Source organism: Lepidochelys kempii, chromosome 3, assembly GCF_965140285.1.
Source record: "Lepidochelys kempii isolate rLepKem1 chromosome 3, rLepKem1.hap1, whole genome shotgun sequence".
In the NCBI taxonomy this organism is placed as follows: domain Eukaryota; kingdom Metazoa; phylum Chordata; order Testudines; family Cheloniidae; genus Lepidochelys; species Lepidochelys kempii.
The window spans coordinates 111,665,728-111,689,707 of record NC_136382.1 but is presented as its reverse complement, the minus strand read 5'-3'; the positions used below and the strand labels follow the sequence as shown (position 1 = coordinate 111,689,707).

Here is a 23,980-nt window from a genome sequence, read left to right as displayed (position 1 = left end):
TCAACCAGGAAGGGCATATCAAGTGGCGTCCCACAAGGATCAGTTCTGGGTCCGGTTCTGTTCAATGACTTCATCAGTTATTTAGATAATAGAGAGTACACTTCTAAAGTTCGCAGACGATACCACACTGGGAGGGGTTGCATGTGCTTTGGAGGATAGGATTAAAATTCAGAATGATCTGGACAAGCTGGAGAAATGGTCTGAAGTAAATAGGATGAAATTCAATAAGGACAAATGCAAAGTACTCCACTTAAGACGGAATAATCAGTTGCACACATACAAAATGGGAAATAATTGGTTAGGAAGGAGTACTACAGAAAGGGATCAGCGGGTCATAGTGGATCACAAGCTAAATATGAGTCAACCGTGAAACACCGTTGCAAAAAAGCAATCATTCTTGGGGGGGGGGTGTATTATCGGGAGTATTGTAAGCAAGACAAAAGAAGTAATTCTTCTGCTCTACTCTGTGCTGATTAGGCCTCAACTGGAGTATTATGTCCAGTTCTGGGCACCACATTTCAAGAAAGATGTGGACAAATTGGAGAAAGTCAAGAGAAGAGCAGCAAATATGATTAACGGTCTAGAAGACATGACCCATGAGGGAACATTAAAAAAAATTGGGTTTGTTTTAGTCTAGAGAAGAGAAGACTGAGAGGGGACATAAGTTTTCAAGTACATAAATGGTTGGGAGGAGGGAGAAAAATTGTTCTTGTTTACCTTTTGAGGACAGGACAAGAAGCAATGGGCTTAAGTTGCAGCAAGAGTGGTTTAGGTTGGATGTTAGGAAGAACCTTCCCATCAAGGTAGTTGAGCGCTGAAATAAATTGTTTAGGGAGGTTGTGGAATCTCCATGATAAGAGCTTTTTAAGAGCTGGTTACACAAACACCTGACAGGTATAGTCTAGATAATACTTAGTCCTGCCGTTAGTGCAGGGGACAGGACTAGATGACCTCTTGAGGTCCCTTCCAGTCCTATGATTCTGTTTTTCAATGAATGTCCTCTCTAAAGAACAACTAAAGTTTTAAACAATATATTATTCTCAGGCTGAGGACAGAATGGGATATGAGAGTTGTACTTTAGTTTTGTTTTAAATGTTTCAGTATTTAGTTCTCTTTTCAGAAAGTTGAAGCTTGTGTTTGGTAATTTTTTTGTGAAGGGGAGGCAGGATAGGTTTGTAAAGCAAAGGACTGGGAATTGGGAGACCTATTCATAGTTTCAGCACAGCGTTGTTGTATGTTTTGGGGTAAGTCACTTAGACCCATGCACTTTTCTAATACTTAGCTACTTCATGTGATGGTTGTGAAGTTAAACTAATATCTGGAAAATGCATTGAGAGTCTGGAATGGAGGGAGCTCTGTAAATGCAAAGTATTTTATTTATAAGTATTATCTTCTTAATGTGATGCTTCTCTTCATGGCATCATATTCTTCTTGGGTACTGAATTAAGTATGATGGAGAGGGTTGACTGTGTAAAGTTTATAATGCGGTGAGGGAAGGTGAAGATGGAAGGCTATTTATTTCTTTGGGCGATTGTTTACACTAAGGGGAAAATGCTGAGAGATGTTGAACACCTATAACTTATCTACCATTGATTTCAATGGCAAGTGTACGCACTTGGAAGATACCTGGCACCTTTTAGTATTTGGCCATGAGATTAAATGAAATTAACCTTATTCTTATTGTTTTCATTGCTTCCCATAGCAATTTCTATTGCAACTGTGTGTTAATTTCACTCCACAGATGCTTAGCAAAGCTATAGGCATCAGCAGAGGCATTGGAACTTTCTGCCTGCAGACTTGGGAGAAAAGTATTTCATCAGTTATTTATATTTTTATTAAAACAATTCTGTCAAAACTGATTAGATTAGATCCCTCTACTCAACCCAGAAAGTTTCCTACTAGACCAAGATAAATGGGCAGTGTGGACTTTTTAAACCATGGAGATAGAAGGGTGACTGTGAAAAGATTTTTGATATACGGAGAACGATTTTTGGATGTTCTCTAAGAGAACCATTATTCTAGGGGAGGTATGGGCTATATCTTCACTGGACCAAAGCATACATATGTAAGATATAAAAATTACTTGTCTGCTCTTTTTTTTCCTTTTTGGATTAGTGATGGGAAGAAGAGTAACTCTGAATCTACCAACCCCCACTCCCCAACCCCATCCCCCCACCCTCCAAAATCCAGCATATATTATATGGGTAATTACATGGATGGGAAAGGTGAAAGAGGAGGTAATTGCAATTTTAAACATTTTGTAATAAATAGGATAAGACGACTTACTGTGCATATTTTGGGAGACTATGACATAACTGGCATTAGAGGTACAATAAAGACAACACAGAGCAGAACAGAGTTGTAGATTTGCGGGCCAGAAGGGATGATTGTGATCCTCTAGTCTAACCTTCTTTGTAACAGAGACCATAGAACATCCCTAAAATAATTCCTAGACCATATCATTTAGAAAAACATCCAATCCTGATTTAAAAATTGTCAGCGATAGAGAATCTACTATGGCCCTTGGTAAATAATTCCAATGGTTACCAATTTATGCCTTATTTCCAATCTGAATTTGTCTAGTTTCAACTTCCAGCCATTGGATCATGTTATGTCTTTCTCTGATAGACTGAAGAGCCCATTATTAAATATTTGTTCACCATATAGGAACTTACTGACTATAAACAGGTCACCCCCTAACCTTCTCTTTGTTAAGATAAATAGTTTGAGATCCTTGAGTCTATCACTATAAGGCATGTTTATAATCCTTTAATCATTCTTGTGGCTCTTCTCTGAACCCTCTCCAATTTATCAACATCTTTCTTGAATTGTGGTCACCAAAACTGGACACACTGTTCCAGCAGCAGTTGCATCAGTGCCAAATAGAGGGGTAAAATAACCCCTCTACTTCTGCTCAAGATTCCTGCTTATGCATCTCAGGATCACATTAGCTCTTTTGGCCACAGGGTCACATTGGGAGCTCATGTTCAGCTGATTATCACCATAATCCCCAAATCTTCCTCAGAGTCACCGCTTCCCAGTAGAGAGTCCCCCATCATGTTAGTATGGCTTACCTTCTTTGTTTCTATATGTATATATTTACATTTAGCCTTATTAAAATGCATATTGTTTGCTTATGCACAGCTATGACCAAGCAATCCAAATTTCTCAGTATCAGTGACCTGTCCTCTTCAATATTATCACTCCCCCCAATTTTCTTCTAATCTGCTAACTTATCAGTGATTTTTCTTCCAAGTCATTAATTAAAATTTTAAATAGCATAGTGCTGAGAACTGATCCCTGCACGACACCACTAGAAACGCAGCCATTTGATGATGATTCCTCATTTACAATTTCATGCTGAGACCTATCAGTTAGCCAACTTTTAATCCTTTTAATGTGTGCCATGTTAATTTTTTATCGTTCCTAGTTCCTTAATTGAAATGTCTGGCAGCACCAACTCAAATGCCTTACAGGAGTCTAAGTATATTACATCAACTCTATTGCCTTTATCAACCAAACTTGCAATCTCTTTAAAAAAAAGGTAGCTTGATAGGATCCATTTTCCATAAACCCATGTTGATTGGAATTAAATTGTTACTTTCCTTTCATTCTTTATTAATTGAATCTGTATCAGCCACTCCATTATCTTGCCCGGATCAATGTCAAGCTGACAGGCCTATACTTACCTGGCTCATTCTATTTATACTTTTAAAATACTGGCACAAAATTAGCTTTCTTCCAGTCTTCTGGAACTTCCCCAGTGTTTCAAGATTTATCAACATTAATGGTCTTCAGCCAACTTCTTAAAAATTCTTGGGATCAGGTTATCTAGACCTGCTGATTTAAAAATGTCTAACTTCAGTAGCTGTTTTCTAACATCTTCCTGAGATACCAGAAATGGAAAGAATGTTATGATATGATATGACTGTATCATCTGTTTTTCCCGAAATACAGAACAGAAATAGTTATTGAACATTTCTGCCTTTTACAGTATTGTTGATAATTCTACCATTTCTGACTATCAATGGACCGATACCATTGTTAGGATTCTTTTTACTCCGAATATACTTTAAAAACTCCTTATTGTCTTTAAATCTGCTGGGCATAGATTTCTCCTTGTGTCCCTTTGCTTCCCTTAACAGTTTTCTACATTTCATAGCTTCTGATTTATATTCATTACTATAAACTTCATCTTTCTCCATTTATTATATATTCTTTTTTATAGCTGCCATCACTTCCCCTCTAAACCAGATCTGTTTTTTGACCAATACAACTTTCTTCCTCAATTGTGATATTGTGATTTTTTGGGGGGGCATCTAGTAAAGTGTTCTTTAAAACAATCGCAATTATTTTACACATTTTTCTGATTAAATTCTTCCTCTCAGCTATTATGGTTCATAATTGTTTTCAGCTTTGTGAAACTGGACCTCTTAAAGCACCAAGTGTGTATATATCAATGGTCTGGACTTTATTCTATTTGCACGTTATAAATGTTATCAAGTCATGATCACTTGTATCCAAGTTACCATCACCTTTTAGTTCTGTGATCAGTTCCTCTTTATCTGTCAAGACAAGGTCTACTATATATCATTCCCCCATGTTGGAGCAACATTTTTTTTTTTGAGTTAAGAAATTGTCATTTGTATTATTTAGAAATTTCAAGGATGTTTTAGTACTGGCAGCATGAGGCTTCCCAGCACCTGTCACTCAGATTGAAGTCCCCATTATCACAGAGCTTTTTTCCTACACAGCATAGATTGTTATTTATTCAGCCGGGTCATCCTTTTCCCTAGTGTGATTTTGGGGCTTGTAGCAGACACCAAGTAATATCCCATTTTGTGCTTTATCTGTTAGTACTGAAGATAATTTTCTTCCAAGTTATCAGTGACTCAGAAACAAGCAATATCATTTATGACACAGTGTCACTCCTCCTTGCCTTTGCTCACTCAATCCTTCCTAATTAGGTTATAACCCTTGATTTTAACATTCCAGTCATGAGAATCTTCCCATCAGGTTTCGGTAATACCAACTAGATCCAATTTTTGCTCTTAAATGAGCAATTCTAATTCCTCTTGTTTGTTATGTGGGCTCCTAGCATTGGTATATAGGCAACTAAAGAATTTCCTCTCGTCATGACCTTTGGTTCCTTGGTTAATAATATGCAGAAAGAACTAGTAATGGTACTCTTCCTGATTTTACAGAAGCTCTTTAGAGAACCAGATGATGGCAAAATGATGCTTTATTTATTATATGCCTTCTGGACAAATAGGACAGGTATATCAGGAAGCATTTTTTTCCCCAGAAAGGTGAGCCTGTAAATCCTGGAACATTTATCATGGTGAATTTTAATTATTTAGCTTGTTTATATGGCTCAGAAACAGCTGAAATACTGACATCATTAATTAGGCCTAGTTCTTAGTAATAAACTGAGAATAAGTTAATTAGAGGGTTAGGGAGTATCTCCAATCTAGTGATGCAAATTATCTTTACATTTGAATATTTCCCAAGGGCACCCACAGAAGTGCTGGGTTCAGAGTGTCGTCATGGGAATATGTTTCATAACTTTAAAAAATGGAGATTTGAATTTGAAATTTTGTATGCTCACTAAAGTTCACATTGCATGGATATATGAGATTCATGAACTTGTATACTCTTGATTGCTAGCATTTTTGTTTTAAAAGTGCGTTTCACTTAGCAAGGCAAAAAATGTAGAAATTAGTACAAGCAAATTTAAAAGACAATCTAGAAAAACATGGTTATTAGAAGGTTTATATCTCTTAAACAAGTTTATTTTTATTCTGCACCATCCTGGCCTTAATTCTGAAGCAAGAATCTCTGAATTTTGTGGTGCATTTATATCAATTTTTTTTGACATGCTGACATTTCAAAGGCAGCATGAAATATCTAGAAAAATATTTATTAAAAACAATTGAAACAAAAGAACCCCCCTGAGCCCACAATTATAAGATAGAAACTAAGGACTAATCCTTCATTGATATTAATCAGTCTAGTTCAGTTGAAATAATAAAGCCATGCTGATTCCCATCAGTTGAACACGTGGTCCTAAATGTTGCATACATTTCTTTGGGGTTCACTTCAGAGTAATTTTGGATACTTCTCCAGTTTTGTGCTTCAGAAAACAGGGTGTTTTGCTATTAAGATTTTCCATTTATTTGGGGGTTTTTTAGGTTTGCCATTAGAACAATGTATGTAATCACATGAAGGAAAGTGTAGTAACCCTTATGTGTGTGAGGGAAGCGTTCCTCTCACTTTCTCTCTATCATATTTGAGCCAGACAGAGCATTTCTCTTCTCTCTTCCCTTCCCTTGCTCATGAAGTTGAGGCAAAGGATCCATCTAATTTTTTTCCCTCCCTCATGGGGCACCACGGAAAGAACATTTCCAAATCTTCTCCCTCACCCTTTTCTCTCCTTCGGCTTCCATGACACATTCTTTCCTGCCTCAGGCTGGGAGAAGGCAGTACAAATTCTTTTTACATGCCCCTCCCTTGAGGGGGGGCCAAGAAATGGTCAGTTTGTCATGTTTTGCTTCTCCTTTCTTAGTTGGAAATGGAGCAGAAAGGTAGTATTTTCTTCCCCGTGTTGTCTTTTACACTTTGATCTGGGGCTGTGACTTCCATTTTACTGAAGCTCTAAAGAGCATAGCATGCTTAAAAAAACCTTGTTTTGCTGTATGCCCTATTGGGACTTCAATAGAGGAGAAACCCTGGAGTATCCGTACTTCAAATGGATAATATTTGGGCCCAGCACCTGCTAAGGAACCACCTCTTCCTGCTTCTAAGCATTTGGTAAGTTTGCAGTCTGAAAAAATGCCAGTGTTAAGATTCAGGAATTTAATTCCCATCTTTGTCTACTACTGTCACCCCCACCAGGAACAATCAACTAAAATAAAATATACTCAGTTCATACTCTTTATGGAAGCAGTGCTTAACTGTTTTCATATATTAACTAAACATGTAGCAATAAAGCTAGGCTTATTTAATTGAGGTGATGTTAGTTGCTGATAAAGATGGGGTAAGATGATATGTTTCTTCATATATGCAGATGTGTTGGAAGAGGATGAGGAAGAATCTGACAGAGAGCTGGAACGACAGAATATTGAAGAGCTGTATGACTTTGTGAGGCACACACATCAGCAGGAAATCCAGTTTTTGTGGGAGGACGTACAGCACTCTGCATTGATTCCTGTATTGAGGCCCTATCAAAGTGAGGCTGTGAACTGGATGTTGCAACGGGAGAATTTCAGAAACAACCCTACCAATGGCAAGTACATGGCTGTGGACAACAAATGCACATCTTGATTATAACACTACTCAAAACAAATTAACAATACAGTATCAAAAAGGATTGAATATGAACTAGCACAATTTTATGAGAATAGTCTCCTTGATAATTTAGTAATTAGAAGCTTTGCTTTTATTATTTTATTAATAAAAATTGTAGTTGTATTTGAGTCAACTAGTTAAGCGTTATTTTTGTGGGTTTTTTTTTTTAATTGTGAGCTGTTTTCATTCTGGTCTAGAACTTAATATAGACATTGTCAATCTGGATACGTTGCATTTTACAATTGTTTCAAAATATAACATTTCACAAAATAAAGTAGTCTTGTAATTAAAGTATTTAAGTTTGAAAAATAGCTATTATCCATGATCAGTTGTCAGCTTCAGAATATTTTGGGCTATACACTGAATTTCCCTACCATTGTTCATTACTTACTTACTATGTCTTTTGGAGCAGCCTTGGCATTGATTCTGCATTGCTGTGGATGTGTTATGATCAACAAGAAGCCAGAGTTTTAGACTAAGGATTATATATTATTACAGTATATAGTTCTGGTGAGCCAGGGAACAATTGATCAAGCTGGTAGACCCTACCGCTCTGAAGATACTTTTTCAAGTGCTGGTCACTATGCATATTGCCTATATGAGTGTACATGTGCGCCATATGGCCGAGTCCAGAAATTCTAACAAACCATGCCCATTGGCTCTCACGTGTGGAGTAGTTCTATTTGTGCTCCAGACTGAAGACATAAGAAGCAATGCAGGCTGACGCCTTTGCAGTTCCTTCTTACTGCTGCATGGCCTGAGTTGGAACCCCATGTCTGCAGATTTCTCCAACTTTTCTCTTTGATAGCTTGTAAATAAGTATTGTAAATAGTTTTATAGTTTTTATATTAGTATAGGTAGTATAGCTTGTTCTTTCCCCCCATACTGGGGACTCCCTCCTTGCAGTCTGGGACTATGCCCAGAGTCCTGGGGATTCAAGAGCTGCATGTCCTGCCCTCACTACTTCTTCATGAGTGATGATCACCAATGCTGTCTCTGCAGCATTATGCTTTGCACCCAAGCAGTAAAGTGCAGCATCTCACTTGTTTCCACCATGAACACATGAAGCTCATGAACTTTGATTAAGGAAACACCTTATGAAGAAGGCTGAGACATCACTATGATCTGGGTCAAGGAGATGCCTGTGTATATCAGTCCCATCAAATGAGTAGTGCCCCTCCAAGCACAAGCTTAGGAATAGAATCTATGGCTGCTAAGCCAAGGAATCTTCTTTCCAGACTTCCCAGGAGAGTAGGGGGCACTCTCATGGTTGCAAGGATATGTTCATAAATGAAGAGATCCCTCCCTAACCCTACCCAAGACGGGAGAGCCTCACACATGGATGCTGTGGTGCCAGGACCACTAAAAACCCTGAGACTGAAAGGTAGCACGCACAAGAAAAAGAATCTGGTTCCATCAGTGGCTCCGGCTCTGAAACACAAGGACCAACAACTGCCAGCTCCATCCAAAAGTGCTGGACCTGACTCTTCATTGGTCCCGAGGGTGAAACTGGAGGATGAAACTGCTTTTATGACACAAGAACCATCCCCTCTCCAGCCGTCAGGCAGGAATCATAGAATATCAGGGTTGGAAGGGACCTCAGGAGGTCATCTAGTCCAACCCCCTGCTCAAAGCAGGACCAATCCCCAACTAAATCATCCCAGACTGGGCTTTGTCAAGCCTGACCTTAAAAACTTCTAAGGAAGGAGATTCTACCACCTCCCTAGGTAACGCATTCCAGTGTTTCACTAGTCTCCTAGTGAAAAAGTTTTTCCTAATATCCAACCTAAACCTCCCCCACTGCAACTTGAGACCATTACTCCTCGTTCTGTCATCTGCTACCACTGAGAACAGTCTAGATCCATCCTCTTTGGAACCCCCTTTCAGGTAGTTGAAAGCAGCTATCAAATCCCCCCTCATTCTTCTCTTCTGCAGACTAAACATTCCCAGTTCCCTCAGCCTCTCCTCATAAGTCATGTGTTCTAGTCCCCTAATCATTTTTGTTGCCCTCCGCTGGACGTTTTCCAGTTTTTCCACATCCTTCTTGTAGTGTGGGGCCCAAAACTGGACACAGTACTCCAGATGAGGCCTCACCAATGTTGAATAGAGGGGAACGATCACATCCCTCGATCTGCTGGCAATGCCCCTATATATACAGCCCAAAATGCCATTGGCCTTCTTGGCAACAAGGGCACACTGTTGACTCATATCCAGTTTCTCGTCCACTGTAACCCCTAGGTCCTTTTCTGCAGAACTGCTGCCCAGCCATTCGGTCCCTAATCTGTAGCGGTGCATGGGATTCTTCAGTCCTAAGTGCAGGACTCTGCACTTATCCTTGTTGAACCTCATCAGATTTCTTTTGGCCCAATCCTTCAATTTGTCTAGGGCCCTCTGTATCCTATCCCTACCCTCCAGTGTATCTACCTCTCCTCCAAGTTTAGTGTCATCTGCAAATTTTCTGAGGGTGCAATCCACACCATCCTCCAGATCATTAATGAAGATATTGAACAAAACCGGCCCTAGGACTGACCCTTGGGGCACTCCGCTTGATACCGGCTGCTAACTAGACATGGAGCTATTGATCATTACCCGTTGAGTCCGACAATCTAGCCAACTTTCTATCCACCTTCTAGTCCATTCATCCAGCCCATACTTCTTTAACTTGCTGGCAAGAATACTGTGGGAGACCGTGTCAAAAGCTTTGCTAAAGTCAAGGAACAACACGTCCACCACTTTCCCCTCATCCACAGAGCCAGTTATTTTGTCATAGAAGGCAATTAGATTAGTCAAGCATGACTTGCCCTTGGTGAATCCATGTTGACTGTTCCTGATCACTTTCCTCTCCTCTAAGTGCTTCAGAATTGATTCCTTGAGGACGTGCTCCATGATTTTTCCGGGGACTGAGGTGAGGCTGACTGACCTGTAGTTCCCAGGATCCTCCTCCTTCCCTTTTTTAAAGATGGGCATTACATTAGCCTTTTTCCAGTCATCCGGGACTTCCCTGGATCGCCATGAGTTTTCAAAGATAGTGGCCCATGGCTCTGCAATCATATCCGCCAACTCCTTTAGCACTCTCGGATGCAGTGCATCCGGCCCCATGGACTTGTGCGTGTCCAGCATTTCTAAATAGTCCCGAACCACTTCTTTCTCCACAGCGGGCTGGTCACCTTCTCCCCATGCTGTGCTGCACAGTGCAGTAGCCTGGGAGCTGACCTTGTTCGTGGAGACAGAGGCAAAAAAAGCATTGAGTACATTAGCTTTTTCCACATCCTCTGTCACTAGGTTGCTTCCCTCATTCAGTAAGGGGCCCACACTTCCCTTGTCTTCCTTCTTGTTGGTAACGTACCTGAAGAAACCCTTCTTGTTGCTCTTAACATCCCTTGCTAGTTGCAACTCCAGGTGTGATTTGGCCTTCCTGATTTCACTCCTGCATGGCCGAGCAATATTTTTATACTCTTCCCTGGTCATGCATGCATGCATCCTCTAATATTGTTGGCCCCATGAATGGAGAAAGAACAGTTCTCAGATGCAGATGAATCAGACACCCTGGATGGTCTCTTTTCTCCTCAGAGAGAGCTGAGCTTTGATAGGCAGTCAAGGAGTTCTGGATGCCGTCCTCCCAGATATGACTTCCCCAAGCACTGCTGGCACCTGATTTAGTGGGGCCCCCACATCCAGTCGATTTCTCCGTTTGTCCTTATTGTGGCCTGTGGGACTCCTAAGGAAAACACCCCAGATCCGTTCATGTCATACCACACTTCTCCTACTTGTCATCCACCAGATCATCAGAGTATGAGGAGAACGACATTGATCCAGATCTGCAGGTGCTGATGGGAATCTCATCCTCATTTCTGGAAGAAACTGTCACTCCATCCTCACTATCTCTGCCAAGTGACCATGGGCAGTACCAGGAGCTACTTCAGAGGTTAGCCAATGACCTCCAAATATCAGGAGGTCCAGGACTTCCAGTACCGACTATTCTGTAGCCTACAGGTCCAAGCAAGGTGGTGCTCCTGATTAATGAGGCCATCATGGAGCCAGCAAGGGTGGTTTGATGCACCCCAGTCTAATGGGCCCCCATGCCTAAGAGGGCTCAGAGATGCTATTTCGTCTCTGCCAAAGTGGTTGAATTTCTTTTCTCTCACCCATCACCCAACTTCCCAGTGGTACAGACAGCCATGGAGAGAGTAAGATCACAGCATTCCAAGACCACCCTGGCTGACAAGGGCTCAAAGAGGTTGATTTCTTGGAAAGAGAGGTCTTTTCCTCTATGAGCATGCCATTCCATATCAGTATCTACCAGGCTTTGTTAGCAAAATATGATTTTAAAAATTATGCCAGGCTGGCTGACTTTAAGGACAAGTTTCCCCCTGAAGACAGAGCCCAATTTCAGTCCTTCATAGAGGAGGGCAAATGAGCGGCAAAGACATCTAGTCAAGCTGCAATGGCTTAGTCACTGGCGTAGTTATAAGGTGTGTGTCTTGGTTTCACCCTTCGGGGCTTCCAGGGCAGTCCAGAATACCATACAGGATTTGCCTTTCAACAAGTTGAACCGTTCAGTAAGAAAAAGGATGAGTTCCTTCACTCATTGAAAGACTAGAGGTTGACTATACACTTCCTGGGAATTGACCCCCTGGGCCCAAGGAGAAAACACCAGAGGCAGGTGTGTAGGTCAAGGCCATATCCTCCACAGACGTTCTGCTATCAGTAGGTGGACTCCTTCCTACAGCAAGGGGCGATAGAACAAGTCTCACTACAGTATCAAGGGAGAGGATTCTATTCCCCTTATTCCTCAGTCTGCCCCGCCCCCCCCAAAAGAAAAAAAAAGGAAGACTGAGACCCATTCTGGATCTTTGATTTGGGCACTCTGTATCAGGACTTGAAGGAACTAGAGTAATATTAAATGGTCAGACATCGTACCAGCCATTGGAGTCCTGGACTGGTGCTGCGTGACTAGTGTTGAATCCCTAATCAAACAGGCACAACTTCCTTGGGCTGATCACCTTGTATGTATGGATGCTATGTGACTCTACGAAGCCATATTTTATGGACAGTGGAAAACAAGAATGTGTGCTAAGAGGCCAGTGAAAATGATGTAAGGACATTCTCAGAACTCACCTACAAGCTGCCAAAGTTGATCCGAACACACATGGGAAGCTGCTGCTGTTGGTTAATCAGGATGGCAGCAGACCTGTTGGTCTGCAGTTAAAGCCATTGAGAATATCAGCACAGAAAAAGCCAAAGAGAAGCCTCAGTGAAGAAAGCAGGCTGTGCCAAAAACATGTGGTCAGACGTGCAGATGGATCTGTGCATCACTCATCAGTTTACATTCGCACAAGGTGCACTGAAACAAACTAAATTTTACCTATGATGGGAAACTCCAGTACGGCCTGCATCCAACCCCTCATAAATGTCAGAGGATTTAGAAGTCTTGGTTTTCAGACCCCTCTGCTACCACGACCTTTATCCATTCCCACTCATCCACTAAAGGCTACTTCTGATGCTTCAGCCGAGACCAACCCACCGCTTACCTCCCCTTATCTTTTGGGCCATCTCTCACTTTTCACCCACAATTGGGACTCCTAATATGACTCACAGTTGGGTCTTAGAAATTATCCACCAAGGATAGTTCATAGAGTTTCTCTTCCCCACAAACTCCCTTCCCAGTCCCCCTTCAAGGACCACTTTCATGAGGTTATTTTTCAACAAAAGGTGGACTCTCTCCTCCTCCGAGGGGCAATAGACCGAGTGTCACCTTGGTGTGAGAGAGAGAGAGACAGTGCTAGTCCCCTTATCTTTTAGTCCTTAAAAGATGGAGCAGGGAGACCCATTCTGGACATTTATAAGTGAACATCTTCAAAAATCAAAATTTAGGATGGTTACACTAGCATGAATAATCCCCTCCCAGGGGATGTGGTTCGTGGCTTTCCACATGGACACTTACTTTCATGCAGATATTAATCTCTCCCACAAAAAGTTCCTTCAGTTTTTAGTGGGTTGGGAACATTTCCAGTTCAGAGCCCTTCCCCTTAGATATTCTATAGCACCCAGAGTATTCACTAAGGTCTTCTCTGTGGTGGTAGCACAAATGAGATGTTGGCGTTAAACAGTTTTCCCATATCTCAATGACTGACTCCTAATAGGTTGCTCCAGCTATGAGGTTAGATTGTTCCTTCTCAAAGTTGCCAATCTTCTAGCAGTACTGGGTGTCTGTGTGAACAAAGAAAAGTCCTTTTTAACACACCCACACAGATAATAAACTTTATGGGAGCAAGAGCATTTCTCCCCGTGGAAAGATTTCGGTTAATGAGCAATCTGATAGGCACATTTTGACCAGAGTCCTCAGTCTGTAAGTAATCTGTGCTTTCTCTTCTAGGCCACATGACCTTGTGAACTTGTGATATCATTTGCCAGGCTTCCTGTACACTGTCTACAGGCCGGACTCCGGTAAATCTACTAACTGGGCGTGGATTACATCAACACCAGAGTGACTGTTCCCACTATCGCTTCTTTTACCTGCTGGTTGAACCTGGATCGAATAAGAGTAGATGTCCCCTTCATCACTCTTGCCCCCTCTGTCACCATCATAACAGATGGCTCCCTTATGGGTTGGGGTGCTCACCTGAACAACCATGCCATACAAGTTATCTGGATCCACAGGAGGCCAGACTGCACATCAGTCTTCTGGAACTGAGGGCAGTCTGCCTGGCATGCAGGTCTGGTCTTCCACTCATTCATTCTTTCCATGCCCAAGTAACGTCAGGCAATGTCACCACACAGCCTTTTACATAACAGGGCAGAGCAAGATATCTTTCCCTTGGGAACATTCTCCATTTCCCACCTGTCCATGAAGGTTGCTATTACCTGAGCCAGAAGTGTGAATAAGATGGAAGCCGTCATGGCAGACCCACCATGTACTGTTTGCACAAGGGAAAGGTCTTCCTTTGCTTCCATCCAAATTCCTCCCCAAAGTTATTTCTGAGTTCCATGACAACCAAACTATCTACTTACTTGTTTTCTTCCTGAAACCCCATTCCGCTGCTGAAGAGAGAAGACTTTATTCCCTCCATGTCAGATGTGCCTTGGTTTTCTAGCTGCAGAGGACCAAATCGATGAGAAAATCATTAAGGTTATTTATTGCAATAGCAGAAAGGTTGCGAGAACAAGTTTTATCCTCCGAGTATCTAAATGGACTTCTGGACACATCACTGTGAGCTATCAGTTAGTACATATACCTCCACCATGAGAGCACAAGGTGCCTCTTCAGCAGTGGTGCCCAAACTTTTTCTGTTACCCCTCCTCTCCACCCGCCCCCGTTACCAGTTATGGAATCTGTCCGCAGCGTGCTCTCTCTTACTGCACAGTTGGCTCAGCAGAGGAGCTTGGGTTGAAAGCAGAGATGGGAAAAGAATTAGGTATGGAGGAAGAGCTGGGACTAGAAGCGGAGCAGGAATGAGGGCAGAGCTGGGCTGCAGTTGAGCAGGTGGCAGAGTGGATCTGTGGTTGGGGTCTGAACAGAGCAGGGCGCAGAGTGGAGCTATGACTGGGGACGGAGCAGGGGATGGAGTGAAGCTGCGGCTGGAGCTGCGCCTGGGGGCAGAGTGGAGCTGCGGCTGGAGCTGGTTGGGGGTGGAGCAGGGCTGGGTGGCACTCCCTCCATACCCCACATGGGGGCTGGCCTGGGCCCCTCCGCACCCCCAGAAGGAAGCATACTCCACAGTTTGGGGCCACTGCTACCCAGCATCCCTGCCAGAAGTACCATTACTGGACATGTGCAGAGTGGCTACCTAGAGTTCCAGGCACACACTCACAAAACATTACATGCTAGTGTAGTCCTCTGCTGCAGATGCAGTGCTGTGGGAACTTCAGTACTTCAAGCATCTTTGCTGCTCTGTCTCCCTCACCCCACTCCAGTCCCAATACAGGTTCTCAGTCACTTGTGTGGAATGCACGTAGGGACGAGTACTTGAAGAAGAAATGGAGGTTACTTGTCTGTAATTGGAAGCTCTTTGAGATGTGTGGTCCCTATCTGAATTCCATTACCCACTGTCTGTCTCCTCTTGTTTGGATCCTACTAGATTTGCAGTAAGAAGAGGAACTAGAGAGGTATCAGCCTGCATTTCCTCTTACACCCTCAGTCTGGAGCATGAGGAGAACTACTGTGCATTTGTAGGGCAACAAACATTGCTTGTTAGAATTTCTGGACATGGGTTTATGGTGTGTGCACACGCTCACGTGTGCAGTACAGATAGGGACCACACATGTCAAAGAACTTCCAGTTATAGGCAACTAATTCCAGTTTTTGGTTCCTGTTTGCCTTTAAATGTCATAATAATGCTGTGCAGTTCTAAGCACTATGAAAAATCTTGTAATATTCATATGGTTTCCTTCTCTATAGAAAACACACTACACTTTCTATGGCGAGAGGTCATCACTCCAGATGGAGTAAAACTCTACTATAATCCATTTACTGGCTGGTGAGTTGATTTTGTTTTGTAGAGGGAACACTGTTGTTCCTGGCAGCACCTAAACATGCCACTTTGTGAAAATTTTGTTAGAAACCTTCACATGAAGAGCATTGGATAAGTAATAACCGTGTCTTTTCAGTTAGTAAATGTAGAATAAGAGGTATAGGATATTTAATATGAAAGAAGAAAATGTGGGGTGTGGCAGGGAGAAGAAAGTTTATAAATTGTAGGTTAATGTCATCAGTATATTCGCTGTAAGAACTTTTTTTCTTAATTCAAGTGTAATGGATTCATTCTTTTTTAATTAATGACTTGAAGGCTACAACCCTTCAATTTGTGTTCCAAGTTTTTAAAGTTTACAGCAAAGAGACAGTATAAACTTTCATTTTTCTATTGATCTTGGACAAGAAAATAGATTAATACAGTAACTAGTATTGCTTTAACAAATTATGAACTTTGTGAGAAGTAAATTTGTTTGTATACTGTAGTGTATAGTTGCTTTATGCAGTTTTTGTTCATCTTAACCTTTTGAAAATTATGTAAGTTATTGTTTTGTAATCTGTTTAAACATAGCCACCAAAGCAGTTTTCTTTAACACAGGTGCATATTTCTCTCTATATATGTAGCTTGCAGAAATTATTCATTATCTCTGCTACTTCGAACACATACTACTCTTCTGGTCACACTAGTTTGTAACTTGTTAAATTTTGTTTGGGTGTGTCTTTAATCTTTAGCATTATCCGTGAACACCCAGTTGCAGGGCCTCCGTGGCCTGGAGGAATCCTGGCAGATGAGATGGGTCTTGGAAAGACAGTAGAGGTACTGGCTCTTATTCTGACACACACCCGACGAGATGTTAAACAAGATGTGCTGACACTACCCGAGGTGAGAGAACTATGGTAGATTTTGGGAACAAACAAGGTACTTCTAATATGTGAGGCATGTTCCTGGTGTTTAGCTATCATTTTTTGTGTGGCAAAGTCTGTAATGAAAAGCTGTGCAAGTGAAAGAAATAGTCTGTCTGTTAGCACATGGTCCTTGGTGATGTGAATAGGAGAACAGTACAAAATATTATGAGGAGCAATTTGTATTGTTTGTCATTGATGTGAATGAAGAACAAAGTCTCAGTTGTAGGCAAGTTACTTTATTAGCTTGCTTTTTAGAAAAAGGGATGGTAAAAGTGCAGAGATTCCAGGCAAAGTATATTTTAACTGCGGCAAAGGGTCTTATGGCACCTTATAGACTAACAGACATATTGGAGCATAAGCTTTCATGGGTGAATACCCACTTCGTCAGATGCATGTAGTGGAAATTTCCAGAGGCAAGTATAAATATGTAAGCAAGAATCAGGCTAGGGATAAAGTGTTGGAGAACTGTAGGAGAACACTTCAATCTCCCTGGACGCACAATAGCAGATTTAAAGGTAGCCATCCGGCAGCAAAAAAACTTCAGAACCAGACTTCAAATAGAAACTGCTGAGCTTCAGTTCACTTGCAAATTTCACACCATCAGCTCAGGATTAAACAAAGACTGTGACTGACTAGCCAACTACAAAAAGCAGTTTCTCCTCCCTTGGCGTTTACACCTCGGCTGCTAGAAGAGAGCCACATCCTCCCTGATTGAACTAACCTCGTTATCCCTAGCCTGATTCTTGCTTACATATTTATACTTGCCTCTGGAAATTTCCACTACATGCATCTGACGAAGTGGGTATTCACCCACGAAAGCTTATGCTCCAATACGTCATTTAGTCTATAGAGTGCCACAGGACTCTGCCACTTTTACAAATCCAGACTAACATGGCTACGCTTCTGATATATTTTAAATGAGACTTATAACATAGAAAACGGATCAAATTTTGGCCTTGTATGCATGCACGCACATTACGTAGTCTTCACTGGGATATCTTCATTGATCTGTGTACAGAATTTGGCACATCATATGTTGGGAATTTACTCCTCCACGTTCCGTTGTGTATTACATTCTAACTAGATCGTTGGTGGGCAACCTGCGGCCCATGGGCCGCACATGGCCCATCAGGGTAATCTGCTGGTGGGCTGCGAGACAGTTTGTTTACGTTGACCGTCTGCAGGCATGGCTGCCTGCAGCTCCCAGTGGCCGCAATTCGCTGTTCCCGGCTAATGGGAGCTGCGGGAGGCGGCGGCCAGAATGTCCCCGCCTACCTTGCGGCCTGCCAGCAGATTAGCTACCTGCTCCTGTAATAGAACCATAAACTCTGGCTGAGTTACTGAAGTCCTCAAATCACAATTTAAAGACTTCAAGTTACAGAGAATCCACTGTTTACTCTAATTTAAACCAGCAAATGACTCAAGTCCCAACCTCCCTTCCCTCGAAGGTCTCTGTCAATATGGCCTGGGAGGAAGTCCCTCCTGACCCCAAATATTGTGCTCAGTTGGACCCTGAGCATGTGGGCAAGAAATACCAGCCAGATACCTGTGAAAGAATTCTATGTTGTAACTCAAAGCCCTCCTCCTCTATTGGGGATATTTGCTACTGGCAGTCAGATTGCCTACAATGGCATGTGGCCCATCTCATTGAACTGTCCATTCAATACACTTATCAAGCTTAGTCTTAAAAAAGTTAGGTTTTTTGCCCCCATTGGTTCCCTTGGGAAGTTGTTGTTCTAGAACTTCACTCCTCTGATTGTTAGAAATCTTCATCTGATTTCAAGTCGCAGCTTGTTGATGCCGACTTATATCCATTTGTTTTTGTGTCAGCATTGGCTCTTAACTTAAATAACTCCTCTCCCTTCCTGGTATTTTTTATCCTCTGATGTATCTATAGAGAGCAGTCATATCTCCCGTCAGCCTTAATTTGATTAAGCTAAACAGTCTCCTCTCATAAGGTAGATTTTCAACGCCTCCGATCATCCTAGTAGCCCTTCCCTGCACCTGTTCCAGTTTGAATTAATCTTTCTTATATATGGGACATCAGAACTGCACACAGTATTCCAGGTGAGGTGTCACCAGCGCCTTGTATAATGGCAGGAATGCTTCCCTATCGCTACTGGAAATACCTTGCCTGATGCATGCTAGAATTGCATTAGCCTTTTTCACAGCCGCATCATATTGCAGTTCATAGCCATCCTCTGATCACCATGGGAGAGTGCTAAAGGAGTTGGTGGATGTGATTGCAGAGCCATTGGCAATTATCTTTGAAAACTCATGGCAATCCGGGGAAGTCCCGGGCGACTGGAAAAAGGCTAATGTAATGCCCATCTTTAAAAAAGGGAAGGAGGAGGATCCTGGGAACTACAGGTCAGTCAGCCTCACCTCAGTCCCCGGAAAAATCATGGAGCAGGTCCTCAAGGAATCAATTCTGAAGCACTTAGAGGAGAGGAAAGTGATCAGGAACAGTCAGCATGGATTCACCAAGGGCAAGTCATGCTTGACTAATCTAATTGCCTTCTATGACGAGATAACTGGCTCTGTGGATGAGGGGAAAGTGGTGGACGTGTTGTTCCTTGACTTTAGCAAAGCTTTTGACACGGTCTCCCACAGTATTCTTGCCAGCAAGTTAAAGAAGTATGGGCTGGATGAATGGACTAGAAGGTGGATAGAAAGCTGGCTAGATTGTCGGACTCAACGGGTAGTGATCAATGGCTCCATGTCTAGTTAGCAGCCGGTATCAAGCGGAGTGCCCCAAGGGTCAGTCCTGGGGCTGGTTTTGTTCAATATCTTCATAAATGATCTGGAGGATGGTGTGGATTGCACCCTCAGCAAGTTTGCAGATGACACTAAACTTGGAGGAGAGGTAGATACACTGGAGGGTAGGGATAGGATACAGAGGGACCTAGACAAATTGTAGGATTAGGCCAAAAGAAAACTGATGAGGTTCAACAAGGATAAGTGCAGAGTCCTGCACTTAGGACTGAAGAACCCCATGCACCGCTACAGACTAGGGACCGAATGGCTAGGCAGCAGTTCTGCAGAAAAGGACCTAGGGGTGACAGTGGACAAGAAGCTGAATATGAGTCAACAGTGTTCCCTTGTTGCCAAGAAGGCCAGTGGCATTGCCATTGCCAGCAGATCGAGGGACGTGATCGTTCCCCTCTATTCAACATTGGTGAGGCCTCATCTGGAGGACTGTGTCCAGTTTTGGGCCCCACACTACAAGAAGGATGTGGAAAAATTGGAAAGAGTCCAGCGGAGGGCAACAAAAATGATTCGGGGACTAGAACACATGACTTATGAGGAGAGGCTGAGGGAACTGGGAATGTTTAGTCTGCGGAAGAGAAGAATGAGGGGGGATTTGATAGCTGCTTTCAACTACCTGAAAGGGGGTTCCAAAGAGGATGGATCTAGACTGTTCTCAGTGGTAGCAGATGACAGAATGAGGAGTAATGGTCTCAAGTTGCAGTGGGGGAGATTTAGGTTGGATATTAGGAAAAACTTTTTCACTAGGAGACTGGTGAAACACTGGGATGCGTTACCTAGGGAGGTGGTGGAATCTCCTTCCTTAGATATTTTTAAGGCCAGGCTTGACAAAGCCCAGTCTGGGATGATTTAGTTGGGGATTGGTCCTGCTTTGAGCAGGGGGTTGGACTAGATGACCTCCTGAGGTCCCTTCCAACCCTGATATTCTATGATTCTGTGATTCAATACACACAGGTCTTTCTCCTCCTCTGTCACTTCCAACTGATAAATTCCCATCTTCTAGCAAAAATTTTTGTTGTTAGTCTCTGTGTGCATGACTTTGCACTATTAAATTTCATCCCATTTCTATTACTCCAGTTTTCAAGTCCTCCATATATTCTTGTATGATATTCCGGTCCTCCTCCATATTGGCAATACCTCCCAACTTTGTGTCATCCACTTTGTGCCAAGGTCTTGAATGAAAATGTTAAATAAGATTGGTCCCAAGACCGATCCCAGAGGAACTCCACTAGTAACCTCTGTCCAGCCTGACCATTCATGTTGCAGTATGACTCGTTGTAATCTCCAGTTTTAACTAGTTCCTTATCCACCGTTCACATCTCGTATTAATCCCTATCTTCTCCAGTTTACCTAATTATTTATTTCCCATGTAGAACTGCTTCAGATTCCTTACTGAAATCCAGGTAGATCCTTATTGCATTTCCTTTGTCTAAAAAATCAGTTGTCTTCTCAAAAAAAGATCAGGTTGGTCTGGCATAATCCACCTTTCATAAAAACCATGTTATATTTTATCCCAATTACCATTTATCTCTATCCTTAACTACTGTCTCTTTCAAAATTTGTGTACAATTGAGGTCAAATTAATGGGCCTGTAGTTTCCTGGGTCACTATTTTCCCCCTTTCTTAAAAATAGGTATTATATTAGCAATTCTCTGGTCACAGAGTACAACCCCTTCATTAAAAATCCTCCCTATTGGGCTTGTCATTTAGTGTGCCAATTCCTTTAATATTCTTGTATGGAGATATCTGGGCCCTCCAATTTGATCCCCTTAAGCTCTTTGGGTGTGACTTCCATCTCAGACATGGTAATTGCTACTTCCATATCCTCATTTCCATTAGCTATCTTACCACTGATCCAAGCTCCTCATTATCCTTATTAAAAACTGAGGCAAAGTATTTGTTTAGGTGTTGAGCCATGCCTAAATTGTCTTTAATTTCCAGCCCATCCTCAATACTTAGCGGTCTCTCTTCTTTCCTTGTTTTCTTTCTGTATATATGGCTATAGAACCTTTTACTATTGGTTTTAATTTCCTTTGTAAGGTCCAATTCTGCTCGGCTTTTGAGAGTTCTCACTTTCCCCCTACATTTTCTGATCTCCAAGAGGTAGCTTTTTTTTCTGATCCTTCTCATCTTCTATTCTTTGTAAGCATTCCGCTTTCTCTTAATAATCTGTTTGAGCTGCTTGCTCATCCAGTTTGCTCTTCAACCCTTTCCTATGAATTTTTTCCCCTTGCTTGGGATTCAGGCTTCAGGTAGCTTCTGCAACTTTGGCTTAATGTAATTCCAACCCTATTCCGCCGTCAGATCCTGGAGTTCTTCAGTCCAGTTCCCTAACTAATCCCCATTATTTTTTTAAAGTTTGCCCTTTTGAAATCAGTGACCCTATTTGCAGACCTATTTTTGTTTCTCCTTCCATTTAGTTTACCCTGGATTATCTCATGGTCACTCAAACTAAGGCTGTCCTCTATAAGCAGCTCTTCTATGAGGTCCTTGCCACTTACCAATACTAAATCTAAAATGGCATCCCATCTAGTTGGTTTGGTGTCTACTTGGTGAAGAAATCTATCAGCCATCACATCCAGGAATATCTGGGCCCTACTATTATTAGTAGCACTTGTCTTGCAATGTATATCTGGAAATTAGTCTCCCATAATCATACAATTCCCAATAGCATGTATTTCAATAAAAATATTAGTGATCTCTATCCATATGTGTTTCTTCATAGAATCTTGCCATCTAAAAGACTTATTGTAGCAACCAATTTTCTTTCAAACATTAACATTTTGTGTATTATACTTGACAGTGTAGAACCCTACAACTTATCCTAAAATCAACAAGACCGACTACAAGTGTTGCATTGGGTCGTAAAACAATCCAACCTCTCAGGCTCAGGTTAGCTCTTCTCCTCCTGCCCATAGGGTTGGCTCTGTACTGCGCTCTTGCTGGCTGCTGCCACCTAGCTGAGCTGTGCGTAGTGAGTGTCCTGAGGAGTCACACTGCTGCCCACTGAATCAGAAAAAGGAAATTGAATGCATAACATTGAGAGAGATCAGAGGCAACAAAATCTAATAAAATGATGATAATGGGGGATTTCAATTACCCAACTGGTCAAGTGGCACTAACAAGACAAAGTCTGGAGAAACAGCTTCTAGACATTTTAAGTGATTGCTTCTTGGGACAGCTAGTTCTGAAGCACACTAGAAGAGGCTATTCTTGACTTTGTCTTAAGTAACACACACAATTAATTCAGTAACAGTAGCTGATCCACTAAGTAATAGTGACCACAATATATAATTAGGTTAAACAGCTAAAGGGCAGGTGATGCTTTAAAAAGTGATGCGAAATTTTAGAAAGAATTTTCAACAAAATGAATAGTTTAGTCAAAAGGTCCTTAAAATTAAAACTAAAGAAAGTAAAATCCATACAGGTGGCTTGGAGGCTACTTAAAAATTAGTCTCACAAGATGTGTGTACTGCTAAACAAAAAGGGAACCATGAAGGTAAGGAGTAAGCCAAGATTGTAATCTCTTCGGAGCAAGGACTGTCCTTTGTTCTGTATTTGTATGGCACCTAGCACAATGGCGTCATTGTCTAAGATTAGGGCTTTTAAGCACTCAAGTAATACAAATAAATAATTTGAACACTAAATGGAAAGTTACAACAGGTTATTCAACCCAAAGAGAAATCTTTCAAATTTTGGAAATCTGACCTTTATGAGGTGAAGCCAATAAACAGGAGCATAAATTACAGCCAGAATGGATTTCAAAGCTCAAATAATTGAGGGTTTTTTTTAAAATATAAATATACCTTAAGAGATTATTTAAGTATATATCAGAGGCAGGAAGCCTGAAAAACATCAATGGATTCACTGGATCACCAGAATTCAAACGAGCAATTAAGAAAGACAGGGACACTTGAAAAGCTAATTTTTTTAATTGGTCTTCACTGCTGAGAATGTTGGGCAATATTTGTTCTAGATCTGCTCTTTTCTGCTAATAAAGATGGTGTAAAGACAGAAAGTCATATTGCCTCTATTTAAATCCATGGTACACCCACACCTTGAATTCTGTGTGCAGATGTGGTCGCCCCATCTCAAAAAAGATCTATTGGAATTGGAAAAGGTTCAGAAAAGAGCAACAAAAATGATTAGGGGTATGGAACAACTGGCGTATGAAAAGAGATTAATAAGACTGGGACTTTTCAGCTTGGAAAAAGAGATGACTAAGGGGGGATGTGATAGAGATCTATAAAATCATGACTGGTGTGGAGAAAGTAAATATGAGAAGGAGTAAATAACACTTCCTTAACACAAGAACTAGGGGCCACCAAATGAAATAGGCAGCAGGTTTAAAACAAAAGGAAGTATTTCTTCACACACCACACAGTCAACCTGTGGAACTCCTTGCCAGAGGATGTCGTGAAGGCCAAGACTATAACAGGGTTCAAAAAAGAACTAGAAAAATTCAGGGAGGATAGGTCCATCAATGGG

The 23,980-nt window shown here is 41.8% G+C and overlaps 1 protein-coding gene across 11 annotated transcripts in view; it reads left to right on the top strand.

Moving 5' to 3' along the window:
- The window catches only part of SHPRH (SNF2 histone linker PHD RING helicase), a 141,005-nt gene that overhangs the window by 20,526 nt on the left and 96,499 nt on the right, over positions 1-23,980 (top strand). For 10 of the 11 annotated variants that reach the window (XM_073337550.2, XM_073337547.2, XM_073337541.2 and 7 more), the window contains 3 exons: positions 7,067-7,285; positions 15,746-15,824; positions 16,550-16,700. In XM_073337550.2, the coding sequence (XP_073193651.1) occupies positions 7,067-7,285; positions 15,746-15,824; positions 16,550-16,700 (449 nt within the window). Of the gene's footprint in view, positions 1-7,066; positions 7,286-13,889; positions 14,763-15,745; positions 15,825-16,549; positions 16,701-23,980 lie in introns of those variants that run through there. The other variant, XM_073337552.2, reaches the window with a different exon arrangement.